The sequence below is a fragment of the Anabas testudineus genome, chromosome 15 (genome assembly GCF_900324465.2).
Source record: "Anabas testudineus chromosome 15, fAnaTes1.2, whole genome shotgun sequence".
In the NCBI taxonomy this organism is placed as follows: Eukaryota; Metazoa; Chordata; class Actinopteri; order Anabantiformes; family Anabantidae; genus Anabas; species Anabas testudineus.
In genome coordinates this window covers 10,005,391-10,026,719 of record NC_046624.1, presented here as the reverse complement: position 1 = coordinate 10,026,719, position 21,329 = coordinate 10,005,391, and the positions used below count along the sequence as shown (strand labels likewise).

General features: G+C 42.1%; 1 protein-coding gene across 2 annotated transcripts; it reads right to left on the bottom strand.

The window, feature by feature from the left end:
• Positions 1–703: 703 nt before the first annotated feature.
• Positions 704–20,605, bottom strand: antxr1d (ANTXR cell adhesion molecule 1d). 2 transcript variants are annotated; one of them, XM_026355511.1, is made up of 19 exons: positions 20,219–20,605; positions 16,666–16,737; positions 16,507–16,578; positions 15,891–15,972; positions 15,374–15,404; positions 15,212–15,285; positions 14,617–14,685; positions 14,461–14,541; positions 14,287–14,347; positions 9,811–9,909; positions 9,367–9,436; positions 6,481–6,581; positions 6,319–6,434; positions 6,135–6,230; positions 5,990–6,028; positions 5,735–5,833; positions 5,467–5,631; positions 5,300–5,380; positions 704–1,898 (listed from the first exon to the last, which is right to left on the bottom strand). In XM_026355511.1, exons 1-19 carry the CDS (start codon positions 20,362–20,364, stop codon positions 1,608–1,610), a joined length of 1,845 nt encoding a protein of 614 aa, XP_026211296.1. In that variant the 5' UTR covers positions 20,365–20,605; the 3' UTR covers positions 704–1,607. The 2 variants fall into 2 exon arrangements, with proteins under 2 accessions (XP_026211296.1, XP_026211295.1); XM_026355510.1 differs by lacking the exon at positions 6,319–6,434 and having other exon boundaries at positions 6,503–6,581.
• Between the last annotated feature and the right edge of the window lie 724 nt (positions 20,606–21,329).

Here is a 21,329-nt window from a genome sequence, read left to right as displayed (position 1 = left end):
CATTTCCCCAGATGGATCGCAGCTAAATGAATCATGTAGTGACATACTGACCTCCTAATCGTACTCTTGTGTGTCTGTGCTCAGGGTGTCTGAAATGATTCAGGACATTCTCAGTCCAGACTTCATCAGCATTGTGGTTATACTGTTTGCAGATATACAATCACACCTTGAAGTATTTTGACCCTTTTAGTTTATGCCCACTTTGTATTACAGATAGATTAAATTAACTTTTTCTTTTTATTGTACCCATTACTTTATAATGACTATATGAACATCTTTTTGGACGATGCCACTTTGCGTGCACAGAGAACGGCAGCATTGGTTGTTTTTAATGGGAAGCAAGATTTATATCTGAGCAGTATGTGTTCCAGATGACTTTGAATAGTCCCAGAAGCAATGAAAAATATAAGAATTTAATATTAATTTATTTGCAAGCTACCAGTATAAATGTCATGGATAGATTATTAGTGTCCCAATAGCAGCAGAAGTGTAATTAAATTAGAGTGTTGTTTTAAAAGGAAACATTAAATCACCAAGTATTGCATCATGCAGTATCCAATTATCTTATTAATTAGGTCTGCTGCACTAACCCGAATGTGTTTGTAAGCTTGTTCACAATATGAAAACGCTAAAGAAATAATTGGGATGACAGACTTTTTAGCACTTTTAATAACTATAAAAGAAGTCGGTCTCTGGCAGCATGTGGAAAAAACATTGTTTATTGAAGACGGCCACAAAAGATTGTTAATAAAGAAATAATGCAAATGATCATTTCAGTCAGTAAATAAAAGTATACAGGAAAACCCTGATTAGACACATTTTCAAGGCAATCCTTCAGTAAGACCTCAAGTACATCAGATGCCATGCTCCAATGCTTCCATATCCACCTCCACATACCCCTCTCTCAAAAATTCACAATCATCCACCTGATACTGAATAGAAAACAAATGCAGACAGGACCTGTATTAAAATAAATAAAATAGAAACTGCCCTGCAGTTGCAACAAGATCACTGAACTTTTACACTAAAGTTTAACTATAATGTAGGAAAAACTTTCTTTGGTTGGAAAGGTAGAGTGATGCATGTATGTGATTTGCAGCAACCTAAGATAGCGTACATTTAAAAACCCAATCCAACATCACCACACTGGTCTTTCACATCTTTCACTACATGCTGTACTTTCACATCCTTGGTTAACATATCTTTTCTCTACAGACCCAAAGTAAACAAATGCACCATTCATACACAAACTGTCACAAGCTAACTTTCAGCAACACTTAAATCCTTTTTGTTGAACCGACAGAAAGGATTGCACTTGCTCTTATCACCTGACCTCTAATACTGTACATACAGGCTTAATCAAGTAACTACATGCTTGTTTTTCCTATAATGTTAGTGTCTTTGTTCTATAAATGTGTTGCCTTTGATGAAACTCAGTGGCTGATTTTGATATCAGATAAATATTTTTTGCTGTCCAGCAACAAAGCGCAGAGCTTCAGTCAAAGCTCCTGGCTTATAAGATTTGACACCTCCCTGCTGCCTCAGAAGGTTTTTTTTATGGGAAGAGTTGACATATCAGTTGTTTATTGGAGGCCAACTTCTTAACATTAGAGCCTGGGTGGGGGTCGGGATGGTGGGGGTCCTGGTGGCCCTGAGGGAGCCCGAGTTGGGGGTGGACCTGGAGGGGGTTGGACCATGGGAGGGGGTGCGCGGGAGGGTGGTGTGGTGCGGGGCCCTCTGGATGGTGGCTTTGTACGGGGGACAGAGTTTGAGACCAGAGGTCGCTCTTCGGCGGCTGGAGGAGCAGAAGGTGAAGGAGAGCAAGGTGTGCGGGGAGGAGGCTGGATGTTTGGGCTTGTCTCCCCATCTTTAACCCGCTGGAAACGTATACAGCGTCCCTGCAAGACACGAGATTACATGCATCATTGTTTGAGTGCAGAAGACAGATGAAAAATGCAATGTGTCTCAATGGTCTTCTAAGATCCACCAGCCAAAGTGCTTGTATGAGTGTTTGCTGACAGGGCCATGTGTGTTTGAGGCACTAGAGGGCACATAAAGCTGCCTCTATCTTCCGTCCACACCTGCACTACAGTGGCTGTTTCGTCAAAAACACAGGCACAGACACGCTTTCGTTGTCGAAAACCCCCCCAAATTCCCCCCATTACTTCTGTAGGAGCCTCTGCAGTGACTCGGCCTCTCTTGATGCAGAACAGAAAAGGATTTATGTTTCTTATGTGCTTGACTTGTTGGAATGTGAAGGGATATTTCAATATCCCCACAAAAGTTACCAGTGGCCCCTTAGTATTTAACATAATTTACAAGTCAGGGAGAATGGAACGCGTCTCTTATTGTTCTCATTGATGGTTTTCCTCTCTTCATCCTCTCTCTTTCCTGCACACACACACACACACACACACACACACAAACTCTTGTCTTGCTCAGTCAGTGTGTGAAGGATGGAGAGTAGGTCTCTGTGTCACAGACCCTTGGTGGTCTGATTATAACACCTTATTAAACAGAGAGGCCCTAAAGTCACAGAGGGGCCATTAAGAGGACCCCAGTAGCAGTAGCTTTGTGACTGAAGGGGCCATTGTGTGTTTGTGTGTGCATATGAGGTGTGTGTAATTGATTGGGGCCAGCCCGGTTGGGGAGGTGACTGCTTCGGTCCTGTTGCCGGGCCGCGGTGAAAAGGCCAGTTTGGGAGCAGCAGAGGAGCAGCACAACACCAGAGAGAGCATATGGACACAATGAGAACACAAGCTCATGAATATGAGTGTGTTTGTGTGCATGTGTGTGACTGTAAGCACGCCTCCTCCAGAACATATGGCCTGAATGAAACCTCAGCCTCATGAATAACAGAAACAGAGAAAGGTTAAGGGGTTGGCTGGAAAGGAGCAGCAAAAAGACATAAGCTTGGACTTGAAGAAAACTGCAAATAAAATAATAAAATAGAATTTTATGTCTTTTAAGCACAAAATATGTACAGTAAATACAGTAGAAGAGTTGTGTGAGATGTCATCAACATGTCACTCGTGGTGACACATGGCTGTGTACGCCTATGGCTGTAATGTCTGTCACTGCTTTTCCTCCCCTCTTGGTGATTGTTTACTTCAAACCCTCAACTCCTTTTTAGGAGAAAAACAAAACCCTAAAACACCTCCAGCTTCCCTCTTCACACCACTTTGTGTCTTCTGCTTCTCTTCCCGAGCCTTGAGTCTTTGCCCTTCCCTCACATACACATGCATAAAGCACATGTGGTTTGTGGCTGTTTACAGGGAGCTGATGCATGCACACATATGTGACCATTATAGTAAAGAAAATGGAAGAAAGACGGGAAATTGGAGACACACATCTGACCTGACAGCTCTTCCTGTCACCTCGCATGACAGCGATCCACTCACATAAGGAATATGTTGCTTGTGTACTTGCAGGAGATAACACACAATCCCCACTGTTTTGTGGTGGTGGCAGGAATTTCCATCAGATACTAAATAATGATAATCATTACTGAACTTAAATCTGTTTGTATGCCTGGTACTGCCAGGGGAATAAGATCATTTATTTTGTAATTTCAGGTGAACTGATCCTTTATGAAGGGGCGGTTCCACTGTGCTCATTTGTGTTGACTGTGTGAGGACGCAGAGATGGTGGCCGCCCTCTGGTCTGGTCTTTGCTGTGTGACGGAGCCATCAGTGCCATCAGCTCCGGGGACAAAAGAAGGGAATCTCTTCTGTCACAATATGGCTCGTGGCCTCTCAACTCCCCATCTGTTTGTGTGACGCTCGCTCAGGAGAGCTGACACACACATTACAGTGACACACGTTCTTGCGCGCACACACAGCCGAAAGAGATGAAATGCAAACGGGAAGCGCGGCAGAAACTGGCAGGCCGCTGATGGCCGTTTGCAGAGGCAGTGAAGTAGGAGTAATTTGGGGAGAAAGCAGAGATGAGCTCTTCCGGAGCTGCTGTTTAACAATCCGCATTGAGAAGTCTGGTCTATGATTGTGATCGCTGTGCTTTTTGTCATTCAGCTGCATTTTTTTTTTTCCTTTTGAGAATTTAAATGTGTGCCTGCATGCCTGGCTTTTGTTAAAGCTGAGAAATCAATGTCATCTTTTACGTCTGATATGGCTATTAGCACCAAATTGCGTGGTTAACTTCTTTGGAACAAAAGCAGATTTTTTTTGCCCCCTTTTTTTTTTTTCCATGTGAAAAGAAGAAGCATTTTATTTTCTTCAGCAAATGGTGCGTAAAGGAAGTTGTGGGTGCCATTGTTGAGCGGGTCTGTGAACCACAATTCCACAGAAAGTGCCTGACAATGACTCTTAAAACCTCTGTCCTGACAGTGATTAATTGGTAAAAAAAAAAAAAAAAAAAAGGCAGATACCGGAACCAGTGATGATGACAACTGTTACAGACTGCAGATACAGTAGAAACACATACTCCTACTGTTACAAAATATAGATGAATCATACCATTCAACAAACAGATCAATAAATCTTACAGTGATATATGGCCTTAGTTATGAATATCAACAATGAACCCATTTACAATGGAGCAGATGTTTCACCATGACAACCAGTATGTCTATGAAACCATGTCTGTGGGGTTATGGGACGCCGTAGACAGGGTCAAGGTTAGATTACAGAGGCTGCTCTGCTCTCTCTTGTCCTGTCACACATATTTGGAGGGTACACAGTGATGTCATAATTGAAGACTTTTCTGGAGCAGCAGTGGTGGACAGTAATATAGTATCAGCACTAAAATCTAAAGCGGAACTAAAAAGGAATACCTACAGCAGCACATGAAACCTGGCTGACACAGTAGCATTTTTTTACTATAATTAAGACTTGAAATTGGCGAGTGTGAGTGTGTAACATGCTATTTGGAAACATGATAGAAACACAGTAATTTTCTGGGACTCGCGGGGAACAGTGCAGAAGAGTATAGTACCCCTTGTGTGGGAACAATGGCGGCTTTGACAAGCAGGGCTGTATCAGTAGCTCATTGTCTCACTGTGTGTGTCAGTGCATGTAGAAAATCAGCACTGAGCTGCTCTGTCGAATATTGTGACAAAAAGAAAGAAGGATGCAGATGTTCAGACACAAACCACTTTCTGAAACGTTCTGTACCATCCATTTTACGTGGTTGTTACCAGAGCGATTCCTAAAATTACACATAATGACTTAATTATAGATTGGTTTAATTCCTTTTGTTTGTGGTTCAACTGTGGGTTTTTTAGGCATGTTTTAGGTGAAGATAAAAATGAAATGTCATCATAGTTGAGAGTCAGACTCACCTGGTCTCCAGGCTGTGGTCTCATCAGTGATACCTGGTCGTAACCTCTCCTGAACAGAGCCCACAGAGCGTCTAGCTTCCCCTGGTGGACCCACAAAAGAAAGATTTAATTTCAAAAATTCAACCTTACAAATGCACTCCAGAGATACATTCAACTTAAACACTAACCTGAATGGGGGTGTACCACCTCCTCTGCTGTGGGGGGCGGCGGGGTGGTTTTCGAGGCTTGGGCTCATAAGGTTCAAATTCCTGTTCTGGCATCTTTACAACTGCATTTTTTGGTTTGTCCAGCTTAGCGCCTTCCTCAGTAGACCCCTTCTCCCCCCATCGCACCTAGGAAAGATAACATAAGAAAAAAAAAAGCTGATGATTAGTATTCATAATATAGCATTTTAAGTGTTACACATGTGTTTAAGTATAGAAAATGAGTGTGTACCTCCATCCGTTTGATGCCACCCACTCCTCTTCCTCCATAGTAGGATGCATCCACTGTGGGCCACTTCTTCTTTGGCATCCCATCATCATCATCTGACTCCTGTAAGTTAAACCTCAATTATGACACATCTTATGTTCCTCCAAACACACAGCTATTAAGCAATGTATTACTATTAATGTTCTGAAATGAATACTAAGGAAATGTGTAATGCTGCTTTAGTCACTGGATCCTTGTATCGAGTCACTGGTGACTTACTGGCTCTGGAGGGGGAGGTGGTGGAGGTTCTTTGATAACCTGAAGATTGAAAAAAAAATCTACAAGTCATGAAATCATTTACAGATCATCACATCTCAAATTTTCAGTCTGATAATGAGGCTCAAATACTAATGTGCAAACTTACCACAGTGCAGCAAAGAGGCCAGAACCACCACATCAGCAGCAGAGCCAACAGCAGGAAGACCACCAGTAATGATATAAGCACGATGGTGCCATCAAACTACACAGAACCACAGAATGACAGGGTTCGGATTAAACTGAACACAACAGGCAAGGAAAAAGTAAATATAAAAAGTGAAAGTACTCACAGCCTCCTCTGATGACAGATGCAACAGAGGAGACCTCAGAGAGGAAGGAGAGAAGAAGAAGACTAGAAAACCAAGAGAAAATAAGAAGCTTGAAGGGAAGTTTATTCTAAAAAGGCAGCATGCCAGGTGGAAGTATCGTCATGTCATTATGATAATGTGAGCTGTATACACAGGATGTACTCACACATTCGGTGGTTGTAATGTGAACAGAGCTGGTGATGTAGGAGAGGCCCTCATTCATGCTCACCTGCAGATAGATCACCCTGCAAAGCACAAACTTATGACTAATTTGATCATCTGACAGAGAAACTGACACATATCACACCTGCCTGCACATCTCCTTGCGTGCCTACCTTCATGTTTTAGTTTCGCCGACTACAGACTCCTGCCCACGGTGTCAAATACATTCTTTTTTGTACTCTGTCCATACTTGCTGCATTATAAGTGCACAAACTGATATAGACACAGAGCCAAAATCTTTACAGAGGTCAGGGAGTTCTCCACCCACAAAAAGAATCTCTTCTGTCTGGATTGGACCCAGAACTCTAATTTGGAAACCACAGAGAGCTAAATGACTTATTCTCGAATATTCAGTGCTGATATCTGCAGGATGGGCAGGGAGAAGCAATGGAGTAAAACTTAACCAGGATAGCACTATAAACAAGAATAGTGGCATAACCTAGGATCTGGAGGTAGCATGATGGAATGTGGAACATTTAGTTAACAGCTTATTCATAAAGCTCTTAAGAAATCAGTACACAAACAAGACATTAGCCTGTGAGGGTGGGTGTCCAGCAGACAGCTGGATCGCACTTATAGGTTTTGCAAAAGAATGGAGAAAGGCTTCTGCTGCTGTTCTTGTTGTTCAGGGGGGCACAGACAAGGGGGGCATTGAGCTTTGGCTCTAGATTTGATGAGGGGGCTACAAGGGGGTCACTGCAGGGTGTGGAGGGAAATAGAGGAGAAAAAACAGAGAGTGGGGGATGGTAGGAGGAGGGCCTTTCCTGTTACACATCCTCCCAGCACAGTCCCTGGCTTCTGAGACCTCCCTTCTGACTCTGTTTTTGTCTCCTCGCCCCCTCCTGTATCTCTCTCCATACCACTGAACTGTAGCTTGTCTCATAACTCATGCTGACACTAACGTCAGAGTAGAAAACTGCCGGTGCAGGTATCGCACATCTTTTCTACTACTACTTTCCTCCCTTTCTGTCCACCCTTCCCACTTTTTTATCAACCCTCCTTTCAGGCAGGAAGGGGACATGACGCTATCAGCTCCTTTTTGACAGAGACATATCAGCCCCTATCAATCATCAATCTGCAGACTATATATGTATGTCTTTGCCCTGCGTGTGTGTGTGTGTGTGCAGGATGGGGACTTGCATCCGGAAGGTTGCCAGTCAACACAGATTTGTGTGATGGCAGCATCAGTGACTTCATTATTTCAGACAAGGCTCGAGTGGAACAGGAGGTGAACGAGGGTCTTTGGGGTTTGGGTAAGGAGGTGATGCTGGGAGCTGGATCCCTACAACCTTACATACAGGCTAACAAAACTCAAACAGGAAGCATTTCACCTATGATGTGAGCTGACAGGTAATGGTGTTTTTCAGATTATTCTGATTATTGATTATGTCATGTCGATAAAAATGGAAGAAAATACTGAGTAATCTTTCAACTTCCTGATTTGTAGATGTGTTCATCTTTTATTTTTAGCTACTTGGCTCATTGTGTGCCACTGAGTAATATATGAAAATTGTTTTAAATACAAAGAAAAAATGCCACTACTTTTAGCACAGGAGTACACAGAGGATAATTATGTACCGCAACCACCTGCTCAGCCTGCACAGTCGCAATCTAGCCTTACTACGTATTTCCACATCTATTTGCATGTTATTGCAGCCCAGAACTCATCAGCCAGCTGTTGGCCTCCTCTCTTGGCCCTTCAGCCATTCACAGCTGACTTCCTCTTTAGTAGCACTCAGGGTGTTAGGCGGTGCTGACTCTGCTCTAATGGGCTCCTGTTACATGGAAGGATGCCTCCTTCAGGCACCATTGCAGTGTGTAATGATGCTCCCTCATCTGTTCTGCTCTCAGGAGGAGCAGCCCAACCTGCCACAAAGCCACGCTGCCAACAACAATTACACACAAAGGCAGACAAAGAACCAGATATTTAGTGGGTTGTGTACTTTTTTGAATGTATGGATTTGGCTCCAGTGACTTTTATGTTCTGTGATTATGTCAAACCCCAAACCAGTCTTTTGTCAGTGATGTGTGACTTTTGTCAGAAGGTGTATGTAAAATATACTGTAGTGTGACAGGCTCATAACTTGTAGCCACAGTTCAAAAACAAATTTCCTTATCTCGGAGCAGTACTTCCCCATCAAAGCAGCACTTTTCACTGGTGCATAAGACAACCTCAAATCACGCCACAAATCTGAGTGACAGCAACAAGACAGATGATGACTGGGAGGTGTCTGAGGCCGAAGGCTAAGGTATATAATTATGCACAGGGCTGCAAGCAGCATGGACAGGAGGGCTGCTGGGCCTTGGTTTTCCCTGAACTCATCCCACAGCATTGCTCTGTATGCCCTGCAATAAACCTCTGCTCTGAATCACCAGAAGCAAAGCTGGAAGCCCTCAGAGAAAACTTTACACAGCCCAGCCAACTCCAGTCACACTTTCTTTATCAGACAAAGATCGGGATACATCATACACACGCGAGTACACAAACACATACACGGCTGTGAAGGTCCTCTCCAGCAGGCCCTCATTAAGTCGTGTTCCTGGGCTCTACTCCTGTTGTCCCCTTGTGATTGGTGTCTGGCTTCGTTAGCTGTGACAAACACTGATTGATCACAGACACTCAATGACTTTGGCCCTAATTTGTTCAAGGACAGCAGTCTTCTGTGACCACACCAAACTTGTGTTGCAGCTGGCAAATATCTGTGCTCGGAGTGTTACAGATGTACTTGGAGAGTTTGCCATCTGTGGAGATAGCTAAGAAATGGTCCACAGGTGAAAAGGTGAACTGAAAAGAGATAAAGAGCTTACCTCCCAACTTCCTCTACAACAGGAGCGGGACAAAGCAGGAAGGTATCTTCTATTCCAGCTGGTCTCTCATCTGCACAGGGACAAACAAAATCACATTTTATAAAGTAGAAATGAAAACATCTGCAGCTTAAACACAGTTCCCACATTCTTCTTAAATGAAGAAGCCAAACCAAAACCCCATGATAAGAGTACACATTAACGCACTGCAGGAATCTGCTGTGATAGAAGCATACAAAACAAATTAACTTGTCAGAAACAATATTATTTAGGTTGGACTAATATGCCAGCAGGCAGTATTATACAGTATGTAGTAGTATGTAAGTCCCCAATTAAGACAGTCACAGTGTTGTTACATTTTCTTTAACATCAATTATTCTTTTTATCTAGTCAACCTGTGCAAAATGTATTTGTGTATATTGACACATCTCGATTTGCAGAACTTACCCACACTGTGTGTATCATTCAGTTTGAAGCTGCAGAGGACCTGATTAATGTTTCTTGCATGGAGAAAACCATTGCCTCTCACCACCACCTGGAAACTCTCTGAGACAAAAACAAAGGGCATATTCATATATAACAGTGGTAAGACACAAATTTCCAGCTCAATGCGAGACATGTAAAAACTTAAAATTAGTCTCTCATTTTGGTTTGAAGTAGAAGACAATTTCCAGTGTACCATTATGGTGAGTGCTGACATCCATTCCCTTCTTCTGGTGTAAATCGAAGTAATCGAAACTTGTGTTCGTGCCTCATTGCTGTTTGTTTGTATCCATCCGTGTGCTTGTGCGTGCAAGTGTAGAAAGGCCATAATATGCTCCAGTGGTGCTAATGCATAAAGTGTTGCTATTCACTAATATCTTCGACTTAGCCAGAAGGTGTGTGCATGTATGTGTGTGTGTGTGTGTGTCTTTGACCTTTAGTTTCCCCAAGGCGCTGTTAAAGCGCACTGACAGAAGCTTGCTAGCATATGCTGGAGTGTCTATGTGGCTGCTACCCAGCATATGTTAGAGAGCGGGAAGAAAACACTTCCTTAACAACATGCCTGCAGGGCTGACAACAGCACAGCACTGTCAGTGTAGGTCTGACTTTACCTATGGCACTACAGCATGGCTTTAGCACATGTTTGTGCCTGTTTGCAGAAGTTTATGTGAGCATACGTATGTACATTGTACATACTACTGTATCTGTGCACACTGCCTCTGTGTATTTCTTCGGGATGTGCATGTATGTATCAGCATGTATCTGAATATATGTGTGTGTGTGTGTGTGTGTGTGTTTTCTGGCTGTGCATTGAGATTTCCTCTAGCATTATCCTGCCACACCTTTAACATTTAAAGCTCCAGCGTGAAGATCACTGCATAAAAACATCACAGGGTGTGGGTGTATATGTGACAGTATTTTCTTAAAGGTCAGGCAAACTGCTGCAAAAAGCCATAAATACAGACGCACAAGGAGAAGCAGGGCTGAGTGGAGAAACCAAATATCACCTAGCAGATGTTTGCACATCTGTACAAGTTTACAAATTCTGCTAAGGTGTTGAGTGCAGATTTGCATTTGGAGGAGATCCAAGGGGGAAATGCTGATGTACAAGACAGATGGAGATAGAAACTCCATTAAAGCTCTTAATAATCAAGCTACATCATGTCTTAAAGACCTCATAGTTCCATATTTTCCAAGCAGAACGCTTGTATGCCAATGTAAATGGGAGGCAGAGCCTTTAGCTATCAAGCTCCTCTCCTGTGCAATCAGCTCCCAGTTCAGATTCGGGAGGCAGACACCCTCTCTACATTTAAGACTAGGCTTAAAACTTTTTATAAAGCTTATAGTTAGAGATGGCTCTGGTGACTCTGGACCAGCTCTTAGTTTTGGTGCCATAGATTAGCCTACTTGGTGACCTCTACTGATACCCTGAGCTCCTCTTCTCTTCTCTCCTCTCCCCTCCTATCTTCTCCTCTATCCATTCAAATGATACCATTACATGCCATCAACCAGTTGAGGCAGATGGCCGCGCACCCTGAGCCTGGTTCTGCTGGAGTTTTACCTCTCCACTGTCACCTAGTGCTGCTCAAGTGGGATTGTTGGGTTTTCTATATAATTCAGTATACAATATATTTTATAAGGTCTTAAACCGCTGCAAAGTGCCTTGAGATGACTTCTGTTGTGATTTGGCGCTATACAAACAAAATTGAATTGAAACTGAGCACTCACAGAAAAGACACAAACCACACAGCCCAAGATAAAACCAAATTCTAAACTCCTGCAACTGTACATAGAGCTGACCTCATACAAACACGTGTGCATACTTACAGATGCTCTGTAATTTGCAACTTGCCAGCACTTCTCTGCCATTTACTCAGCCAAAGTCAGATTCTACACATAAACCAACCAATTAACCACACATCTCTTTACAGCCTAATCATTTTAATTCTCCCCACAACCCATGCCTTCTCATTCCTCTAGCCCTTTTACTGTAAAACACAACCACAACAATCAGAGCCATAAATTATGTAATACAACACCAAATAACTTGGATCGTATCAATTTTTGCATAAACTGTCGTTTTATGTCATTTGCAGCCACAACAGCATGCAACTTAATGAAAGGACTTAACACTAATTATTCCTAATGCTCAGTTCCTTGGCAGCTTTAGCAATCATCCCCCTTTCACACAATGTTACAATCAAATAGCAGAAGCTGCTCGGTGACAGGGTGCTTGTGCGCACACACAAAAACACACAACTTCAAGTGCTGTGCATGACACATATTACTCTGATTAGGAGAGCTGTTACTGTCATACTCATATAAAAGTGAAACATAAATTAAAAAAACTAAACAAAATCAGAATAATATTATATTAAAGAAAATACAAATATGCTCATATGCACTTCTTCTGTAGATCTTTAAATTTAGGTTAGTGCTTTTAACTAAAAATGTCATTCTTAGCATCTATACACACTGTGACACACAGACAGACACTGAGGCTTCATGGGCTAAAAGGTCAGTGCTGTCAGACACATGGTTGGCAGGGACTGGTGGTGCATGGACATGCACAATACATATGCTGCTGCCCTTTAAAATCTGCTCTCTGGCCACGTGCCCATTTACATTTACACCTGCATCTTTGACACAAATTTGCTTTGTAATATTGTGTGTCTGTGTGTGACTATGCACATGTGCACGCATGTGAATGGGTGTCTTGTGTGTGTGTGTGTGTGGAGAAAATACAGCTTGTCCGAACAGTAGCTCTTCAATCATATTAGTGTGATGGGACAGTGAAGGGCAGGGAGAAGCAAAAGAGGAAGGGACAATGGGGTGGAAAGGGTCAGATGCTAATGAAAGCAGCAATCTCTGCTGTCATGTTAGATCTAAGGCCCAATTCTCACTGTCCTCTCAGTGTGTGTCTGTGTGTGTATGGTGGGGGTGGAATCCGTGCTGTCATGTTCGATAGTGTGGCCCAACGTTTACTGTCCAGTCTGATGGCCCGTTTGCAGGCAGCTCAGTCTGGTCACTTCACATCAATGTGAGAGACATGTGTTCATGTGATTGAAGATGTGTGTGTGTGTGTGTGTGTGTGTGTATGTGTGCACGCTGACACTAAACATGGGTGTTGGTTTAAAGCATGTACATTATGTGACTACATGCAGGCAGAGAGAAAGACAAAGAGAGAGACTGTCACAATACCTATGTAACATGTCAGTATGTACACTGTATGTAAAAGTCTCACGGTGGATGGATGGATGGTGGATCTGGATGACATTTATCTTATCAACAGCATTAAATTCAACATAGTTTAAAATACCTTGTTTTGTTAGTGGAGTACTTTTGCTTTTGTACTTCAGGAGCAGTTTAGAGCCTGTACTTTTACCTAACTTTTTCGTACTTCTTCTTATAGTGGGGTATTTTTCTGGGCAATTACTTACACTTTTACTTTTCTCAGTCTTGTGTTTTAACTGCAAGGGTTCAAGAAACCCTCGCTCAATTACAAGGCCTTGTCATTACTGCATTGCAAGACTATTATTCATAAACACGGCACGACAAATGTAAACACAGCACACCATAGCCATGTGTTCAGCACATTCTAATATTTGCCCTTCATTAATTAGGTCAGAAACTTGCTATGAGTGGGCCCTTGGTTTCTTAGTTCACTGACCATTAGGCTGCTCATCAATTGAATAATAAATGAGGCTGTTGGAGGTTATTTGTCCACATGTCGAGTGACACACTGAGGCCCTGGCAATAGTCCAGTGAGTGTAGTTATCACATGAAGATAATTGGTTTCATTAGTCCTTCCTTATTTCTTTCCTTTTAGGGCAACGTTGCTTCTGCTCTCCTTTCCTATCCTCCCCTTGCATCCTTTCCCGTTCTTCATATCCCATTTAGGATGTTAATCTACATTAGCTGTCCTGGTACCATGGCTGCAAAAGCACTCTCTTAAGTGAATTCTATTAAGGACATGTCAAAGTTCATCCACCCTGCAATCGATCTCTCTGTCTGTTTGTCTATCTTGCCTCTTACTTCCTCAAAGTGCTGTCTAGAAACAGAGGAACTGGACATGGGAACAGGCAATGAGGAAGCAGACAAGGCTAAAATAGCCCGAAAGACTGTTTAACATCTACAATGAGGCAAACTAGGCCAGAGAAGCAGCCATGCTTAAAGATTCACGGCTAATTCCTCTGACCAACACCCGCCCCCCCTTCCTCTTTTTGCACACATGCTGTGCTGAAGCGGCTATGCTAATTTCCCCCGGCCGTGAATGACAATACGCTCTCTGTCACTCTGCGGTCATAAGCGTCCATGCGATTACTGAACCTCATGTTCCACACCAGAGGCTTTAGATGACTGTCATCTGACACAGTCACACACCATGACTGCCCAGTGTCTTGTCAAGAAAGGGAAACCCTTGCTCCTGACACCTCTTACCTCCTGCACACACACTGGATGGTTCTGCTGCTAGAATCTCAATGCAGGACTTCTTGATGATCTGGAAGATCAGAAGGAAAAAAAAGAACACAGAAGACAAGTTGATATTATAATTTAAATCTGGACTAGTGTTTGTATGTCTACTCATACATATGTGGTATGTATGCATCATACCGAGTCAATGATTCCCCTCAGGGCTTGGAAGCCTCCCCAAACAGGAAACACATGTTCCAATGTGTCTGCAATCGTTGCAAGCTAGAAAAACATAAAAGTTTTTATTTATTTTCTTTACTTTTTTGCTAATGTTCAGTATCTTTCTACGGATCCTACCTGTGTCTGGTTGAATTCTTTGACCCCTACACAATAAACAATGGCTCCCATAGACCTGGCCTTCTGTGCCTGCAGGAAAAGAAAAAATAAACCAAAAGTGAGTGAGATTAAAGAGACTGGTAAACTTCCAAAAAGCACAACAGATTTTCCCAATCAACACAGGAGAAACATGAAAGCAGAGCCAGACAACATGACATCCATCAGCTCAGAAGGAACATAATTAATGATCGCCTCAAAGGTGGTTCACAAATACTCATTAGCAGCATTTGTCAGCTTAAATAAATATAATACACACTTTAAAAATTGTCCCAGTTACATATAAAATCTACTTAGCAAGCTTTTAACCACTTGTATTTAGTGTGGTTTTGTGATGTCCTGAAATAATTAACACAAATAAATTACAGCTATTATATCTCAAACCTAACAAACACGTACAGAATCGTCATAAAGTAGTTTGTAAATACATCTAATCTAGCATGAATATCAACAAGACCCCTGTGTCAGTGATTGGTTGTGATTAAAATACTTTTTCATCCAGCTTTCACAGTGTTATGTCTATCCTACTTGATCCCCTCTACTTGATAGCAAGTCTTACCTCTCGCTGAGCTGTGTCGAACTGCCACTCATTCAGTTCTCCATCAGTCAGAGCAATGATAACGCTGGCTGTGCCTGCAGAACACACAACTTTCATGTTCTCTGAAACTATGTGCAGGGTGTAGGCTAAAGTAATGAGCATACAGCATTAAACAGAACGTACCATGCTTCTCTTGATATATCTGCTGATTAGCCTGCAATTGGAAAACAATACAGTTTTAAACAACACCAGATCAAGCACTGGGAATCATGAATTCAAGTATTCTGATATTGTTGCATAAATCGCAAATCTCACTTTGCTAAGTGTGATTGGATGAGACTCATTACGTATTAGCTAAGGACACATCACTGCTTTACATTGCTTTATATGTTCAAACTTGGATGTTATCTGGAAATGCTATTAAATCTCTAACATCCAAATAATGCTTCTGATCAAATTGAAAATAAGAACCAGATGTGAGACTCATGCTTAAGTTCACAAGACTTGCTTAAACACTTGTGCAGCATTCATGGTCTGAGCCACTCCTTGCTTATACTTATCTAACACATCCTGTTTTCATCAGCCTGGCTCATTTAAGCCTCAGTGGATATTTTCCAGAATAATGAATTATAGTAAAAACTAAGCTTGTATGATTTGGGCTGGCTTTGCTAATGTGATAGGTTTATAAACCCAGCCTTACCATCTCCAGGCCTAAGTTCATAAATGTATCGCCTCCAGGGATAACCTTTCTCAAAGCCGTTAGGCCGCCAGTGATGGCCTCTCTGTAGGGTAAAGACAGTTGATAATATTCCAGGACATCCACTGACATTTAACACATACAAGAGTAAAGATACTTCAAAAAGGACAGAGGTATGGTGCGGGTTATAGCTTTTTAGCTTTTACTAATTCTGAAGGTTTTAAAGTAAAGCCGAAAGCTAGAAACTGCCACTATGTCTGATAAAATACATTGGAAGAAAGCTCTTTTCTTAGGAAAAGAGACTGAGATATATTCCAATGCAGTACAAATAGGGTATGAAAGTGGTTTGTGTTGGCAAGTAATATTGTGGATCAAGTCGTACTGAAAAAGCTCTTCTTCAGTTGTCCTCAGTAGATATAATTCACTGCTTTGTAATAGTTAATGCTAAAGCTGGATGAAATTTGCATGCAATTAAACTTTAAGTTGAACAACTTCAAAAGCTTTTGAACCACAGACAAAAACAGCAACAAGAGATCAGAGACAAGATCCCACAGTGATGCAGGTACACCAGACAAAAGATACCGAGACAGATCAGATGCTACTCAGGCGTGACTGTTACCTGTTCTCGGTTAGTTTCATGACGATGTTTCCTCGTGTGGAGAAGACTATAAAGGACATTCTCAGCATGGGGCTGCAAACACACAGTTGTTTCAAATGAATACTGGCAAAAACAGACAACAAAACATCCAAAAGCACGACTGATTAAGCCTGCTTGTACCTGATAAACTTCTCTGCCAGCTGCTCCACAAAGGAGTAAATCTCTATCCAGTGATGCTTTACGCTTCCAGATCTGAAAAACAAACAAAAACACAACCTTATAAGGGAAAATGCGTTGTTGCCATGGATGACTAATCATGAGCAGTCACAGCCAAAACTATTTTATTGAATTAAATGCAGCATTACTGGGAAACTTGGCTAGTTCTTGTTTACGTTTCTTACAAAAAAAGAAAAAGGTTTTATAAGATAAAAGCTAAGCTGACAGTCTATCCATGTTAGTACAGTCACTTTGGGAGTTGAAACTGCTGGATGGATGAAATTAGATATAGCCTCAGTGCTAGTATGGTTGTAGACTTTGGTTACTATTAAAGCAAACCTGTGTTTTAATCTCTATATGTTAAAATTAAATGTTTAATAACTGCAATTTCCCTAACATTTAGTAACAATACAAATCTATATGACCAATATTTTTCAAACAATGTGATACGAGAGAAACAATTTATCTCCTGCACATTGGAGGACATTCCTCTGTCGGTCTAATCATGCCACTACTTCAAACTGTAACATGTCAGTGGTGAGAGCTCCTGGTTAGCCCGCTACATGCTGCTGTGTAGGGCCTACATGACAGTGTCCTTAATGAAGCTCAGTCCCAGGGGGCTGCTAATGGGGGCTAATTGCCACTGGTCCAGAGGGCTGACGTTAGACAGGGACAGATGTAGCAGTCTGCCTCTAGCATGGACCATGTAGCAGGCAGCTGGTCTTTGTGTGCGCGTGTGTATAGTATGTGTCTGTATTTGTGTGAATGTGCAAGTGGATGTTTGGTGTCTGTCTGTGTGTGTGTGACTGTGACTGTGAGGGGGAACAGATGGTCCAAGTGAGCACAGACCATCTGACAACAGGTTGAAGGTCCGCGGAGTGAAAAGGCTGTGACATGCGCAACAGAGGGGTGCAGAAGTAACACTCAGCAGGGGGTAATTGTGAATGTGTATGAGAGGGCTGTAAGATCAAACACTTTATACGGCAATCTCGGCAAAGGGCAGGGCTATTAGTGTGTGTGTAACAGGCTCACAACAGAGGGAAGGTCTGATCTGATTGGAGTCATGATGGCTCTTTTGTATCTCCCATTTAACCAGTCACTTCCCGTTTCCCCAGAAGTAAGTACATGATAAAAGCCCTGAGCCAGGAGGAGTCGCTGCTGAATAATTTAGTCAATTATTATTCATTCTTCTACATAAATTCAATAAAGTATGCATAAAATCTAAGTCTTCCAAAGTACTAAGATCAATAAAAACAAATCCAGAATTCAACAATAAAACATAACACCTATTATACTATTTGCGGCGAGAAGAGAAAAAAACAGCCTGGTATTCGGTGTGGGTCAGATGTGTAGTGTAGGAAAGTGGGGAGCTGCTGGTAGTTTAGTTTTCCTCATTCTGTGTCTATTGAGTCGATAGAGATGCTTCCAGTGGCGTGCAAACACATTCTCAAATCAGCATGCAGCATAACCTTCTAAACAGTGAAGCTGTAGCTAAACATGTGAGTAGTGAAGAGGTGAAGACCAGTGTACAGGCATAAAAACATGCCTAATGTGTGACTGTGCTTTATTCTCTATCGGTACATATTAGATTAGATCACAGTGTGGCATTTAAGGAAAACAAAAAGAAGCCAGGAGAAAGATCAGCAGCTTCCTGGAGGCCTGCTGGAGCATGCAGGTCCAGCAATTCAAACAAACAGAGACATATCAGAGACCTAGCCATGTATGACATGCCATGCTCCCCGGGCTGCTCCTAAACTTTTTAAAACAAAGGGTAAAGACTGAAGGGTGGCTGAAAGATTTTGCCATGGACATTCAAAAGATCATCCGAAGTGTTGAAACCACAGTGAAATGTCACTCGCTGTGTCCAACAGCTTATAGGTGAACAAAGGGCAAATGAGGATATTACTCTATTACTTCACTGTATTACCAAATGTTACACACACATGCCACAGTGTTTAAATGCTTTATAGCAAAGTCTCTTCAATCAGTCATTCTGCACATTTCTTTCTACACAAACAGGACGAGTACAGCAACATAGTATGTTTTGAGGTGCTGTCTGATTCCTCTCTCTTTTTCTCTGCTCATTTTGCATGTTCGAACATATCTGATTGTTCTGCGTCCACATGCATAATCTCACCTTGCAGCTCAAGCCAAGGTGCAACACAAATATAAATTATAATGTCTGAGTAGCACACTCAGACAGTCTGAGACTGTAGACTGATCACACATGGACTGTTACATGCTTACACAGCCCAAAAGGAGGGCAGAAAGCTCCTGACTAAGTAGGCTGAGAAGACTTACTATTATGAGATTTAATAAGTCAAGTATGTGTACCGTGGATTCAATACCGTGCACTATGTTGGTCTACATATTGTGCCACTATTATATTGAGTTTCAGGTGCTAAAAGTATTTAAAATGCCATAAAAATATTCAAAGACTGATCTGGGGTTAGTCTGAGAATTGCTATTATTTGTATTAATAGGGTCACGGGCATCCTGGTGGCCTAGGGGCGTATGTAATTGCAATCTCTCTGATTCAAATCAGGCTGGGGATCTTTGTCATTCTTGCTCTCTCACGCCTCATTTCCTGTCAACCCTGATTTCTATCAAATAAAGGCAAACATGCCTGAGAAAATATTTGGAAATGCTTAAAACAATAAAGAGGTCCTCTGTAAGGATCAAGATGATGGTTAGATTTCTAAAGCAGTAGTCATGTAAGTATCAATCATGTAAGTAGTTTATAATAAATACTTTCAAAAATGAGGTCTTCATTTATATAATTGATCATTTTTACTATGTTATTTTTTGTTTGTTGTTGTTTTTCTTCTTTAAAACGTCACCGTAATAACTGGATCCTAATCTGCTTATGGTGTTAAGAAATGTTACTCCCTGCAGAAGCACAATGAACAATGGACCCTGCTTCTAGTCACTCCTTGGCGGGTTCACGACACAATTCACTCACACTAGATGCAGAGAAGAGAATAGATTTAAAGATCACCGCAGCACATAGCTCTGCTCTGGGGCAGCTGCTGCAGCTGTGTCCGCAGGCGTCATCAGCCTGAAACTCTATCCATCCTGCTCGCCCTGCCCACATCCCGTGGGTAAAGTCTATTTGTCTCAATCTTCCGAACAGGATGAAAAGAAAAGTGTGTCCCCAGTATCCGAAATACTCTTTTTACTTCATATACAGTGCTGTATATATGAACTACATACATAAGATAAACAATAAGGATTACATTGGTCTTGAACGCAGCTTATTCCATCTGCAGCCACACTGAAAAAAAAGACGCCGCTATTTTGTTTAGGACATATCTGTGATACAAAAAGAAGAATCATAAGTGTGTAGGTTTCGACTTTAAAAGCTCATGCCTGTTTCTGTCTAACACTCTTTCAACAACAGACTCCATGCGACCGCATCTGACTGATGCGCTCCGCGTTTCCAAACAACTGGGGCGGTTGCATGGCGATGCGCAGCGGTGAGAAAGTAACAAAGCTATAAATAATGTCGGACACTCACTTGTCCAGGACAAAATAGAGGTCGAATGCGCCCTGACAGGACCTTTCCTCCTCCTCCTGTTGATCTCCCTGCAGCACAGAGACGCCGAGAGAGAAAAGTCCCAGCAAAGCCAAGGCGAGGAACATGCGAGTCTGCGCCCTCGCCATCTTTCCCGGTTTCTCTTGACTTCTCCAACACTGTGACAAATAGAGATCTTCACATTGTCTATCGATCCCCCGTTTTTGAGTCGACTGTTTGTATATATCACTTTGTTTCTCGGCTACTTTCCTCTTTGAGCTGAGAGCATTCAGCCCACGGCAGTGTGGTGCAGTTTTTAGCCGGGTTCTTCAAGTCGTTCTCTTTGAGCTGAGGAAAAAACGGCACTTGAGCTGGACAGGATGGAGGAGAGGAGCGACACCCGAGGAGAGATAGAAAACTCCACTTTTGCACAGAAAAAAAAAAAATCCTGCCCCAAAAATCAGGAAGAACTATTCAATAGCTAGATGCTGTCTCATGTGGCACTGCCCACACTAACAAGATACAGACAGAGAAGAAAAAATCTAGTGTGTGTTGTCTTTTTCTAGACAATCACATCACTGCACATGTAAAAATCCACAGCACACTGACATTAAATTCAGGTCATTTGGTTTCTTTTCTAATTATTTGGCTTTATAGTTAAGTGAAAATGCGCATAAGTGTTTTAAATGTCATAGTTTTTTAAGTCTTGAATCGTTCGTGCATCTGAATTAGTATGTTTAAAACATGTGTAGAATATGTTCTGGGCATCTCGACTGCAGATGAAACAATAATAAGCTTCACCTTGAGGTTTGGGTGAAGGTTGAGCTCAGATCAGGTTGAAGGGAAACGCATTGGGAGGAAGGAGTCCACTTGGCCCAGAATCTACTCTCAAGTCTTGGGATCTAAGGACACTAACCAGTAAAAAAAAAAAACTGGGGAACTGGAAAGACAAGCGAAATTAAATCATGGGCCTAAATGGAAATCGACCCATTGAAGGTTGTGGTGCTGAAACGTCAACATCATCTAACATAAACTCAAATGTTTTACAGCCCATGGTGTAATTTCACTTTAACCAGACATTTAGAGTGCGCCCGAGGAGTCCTATCTCCAGCTT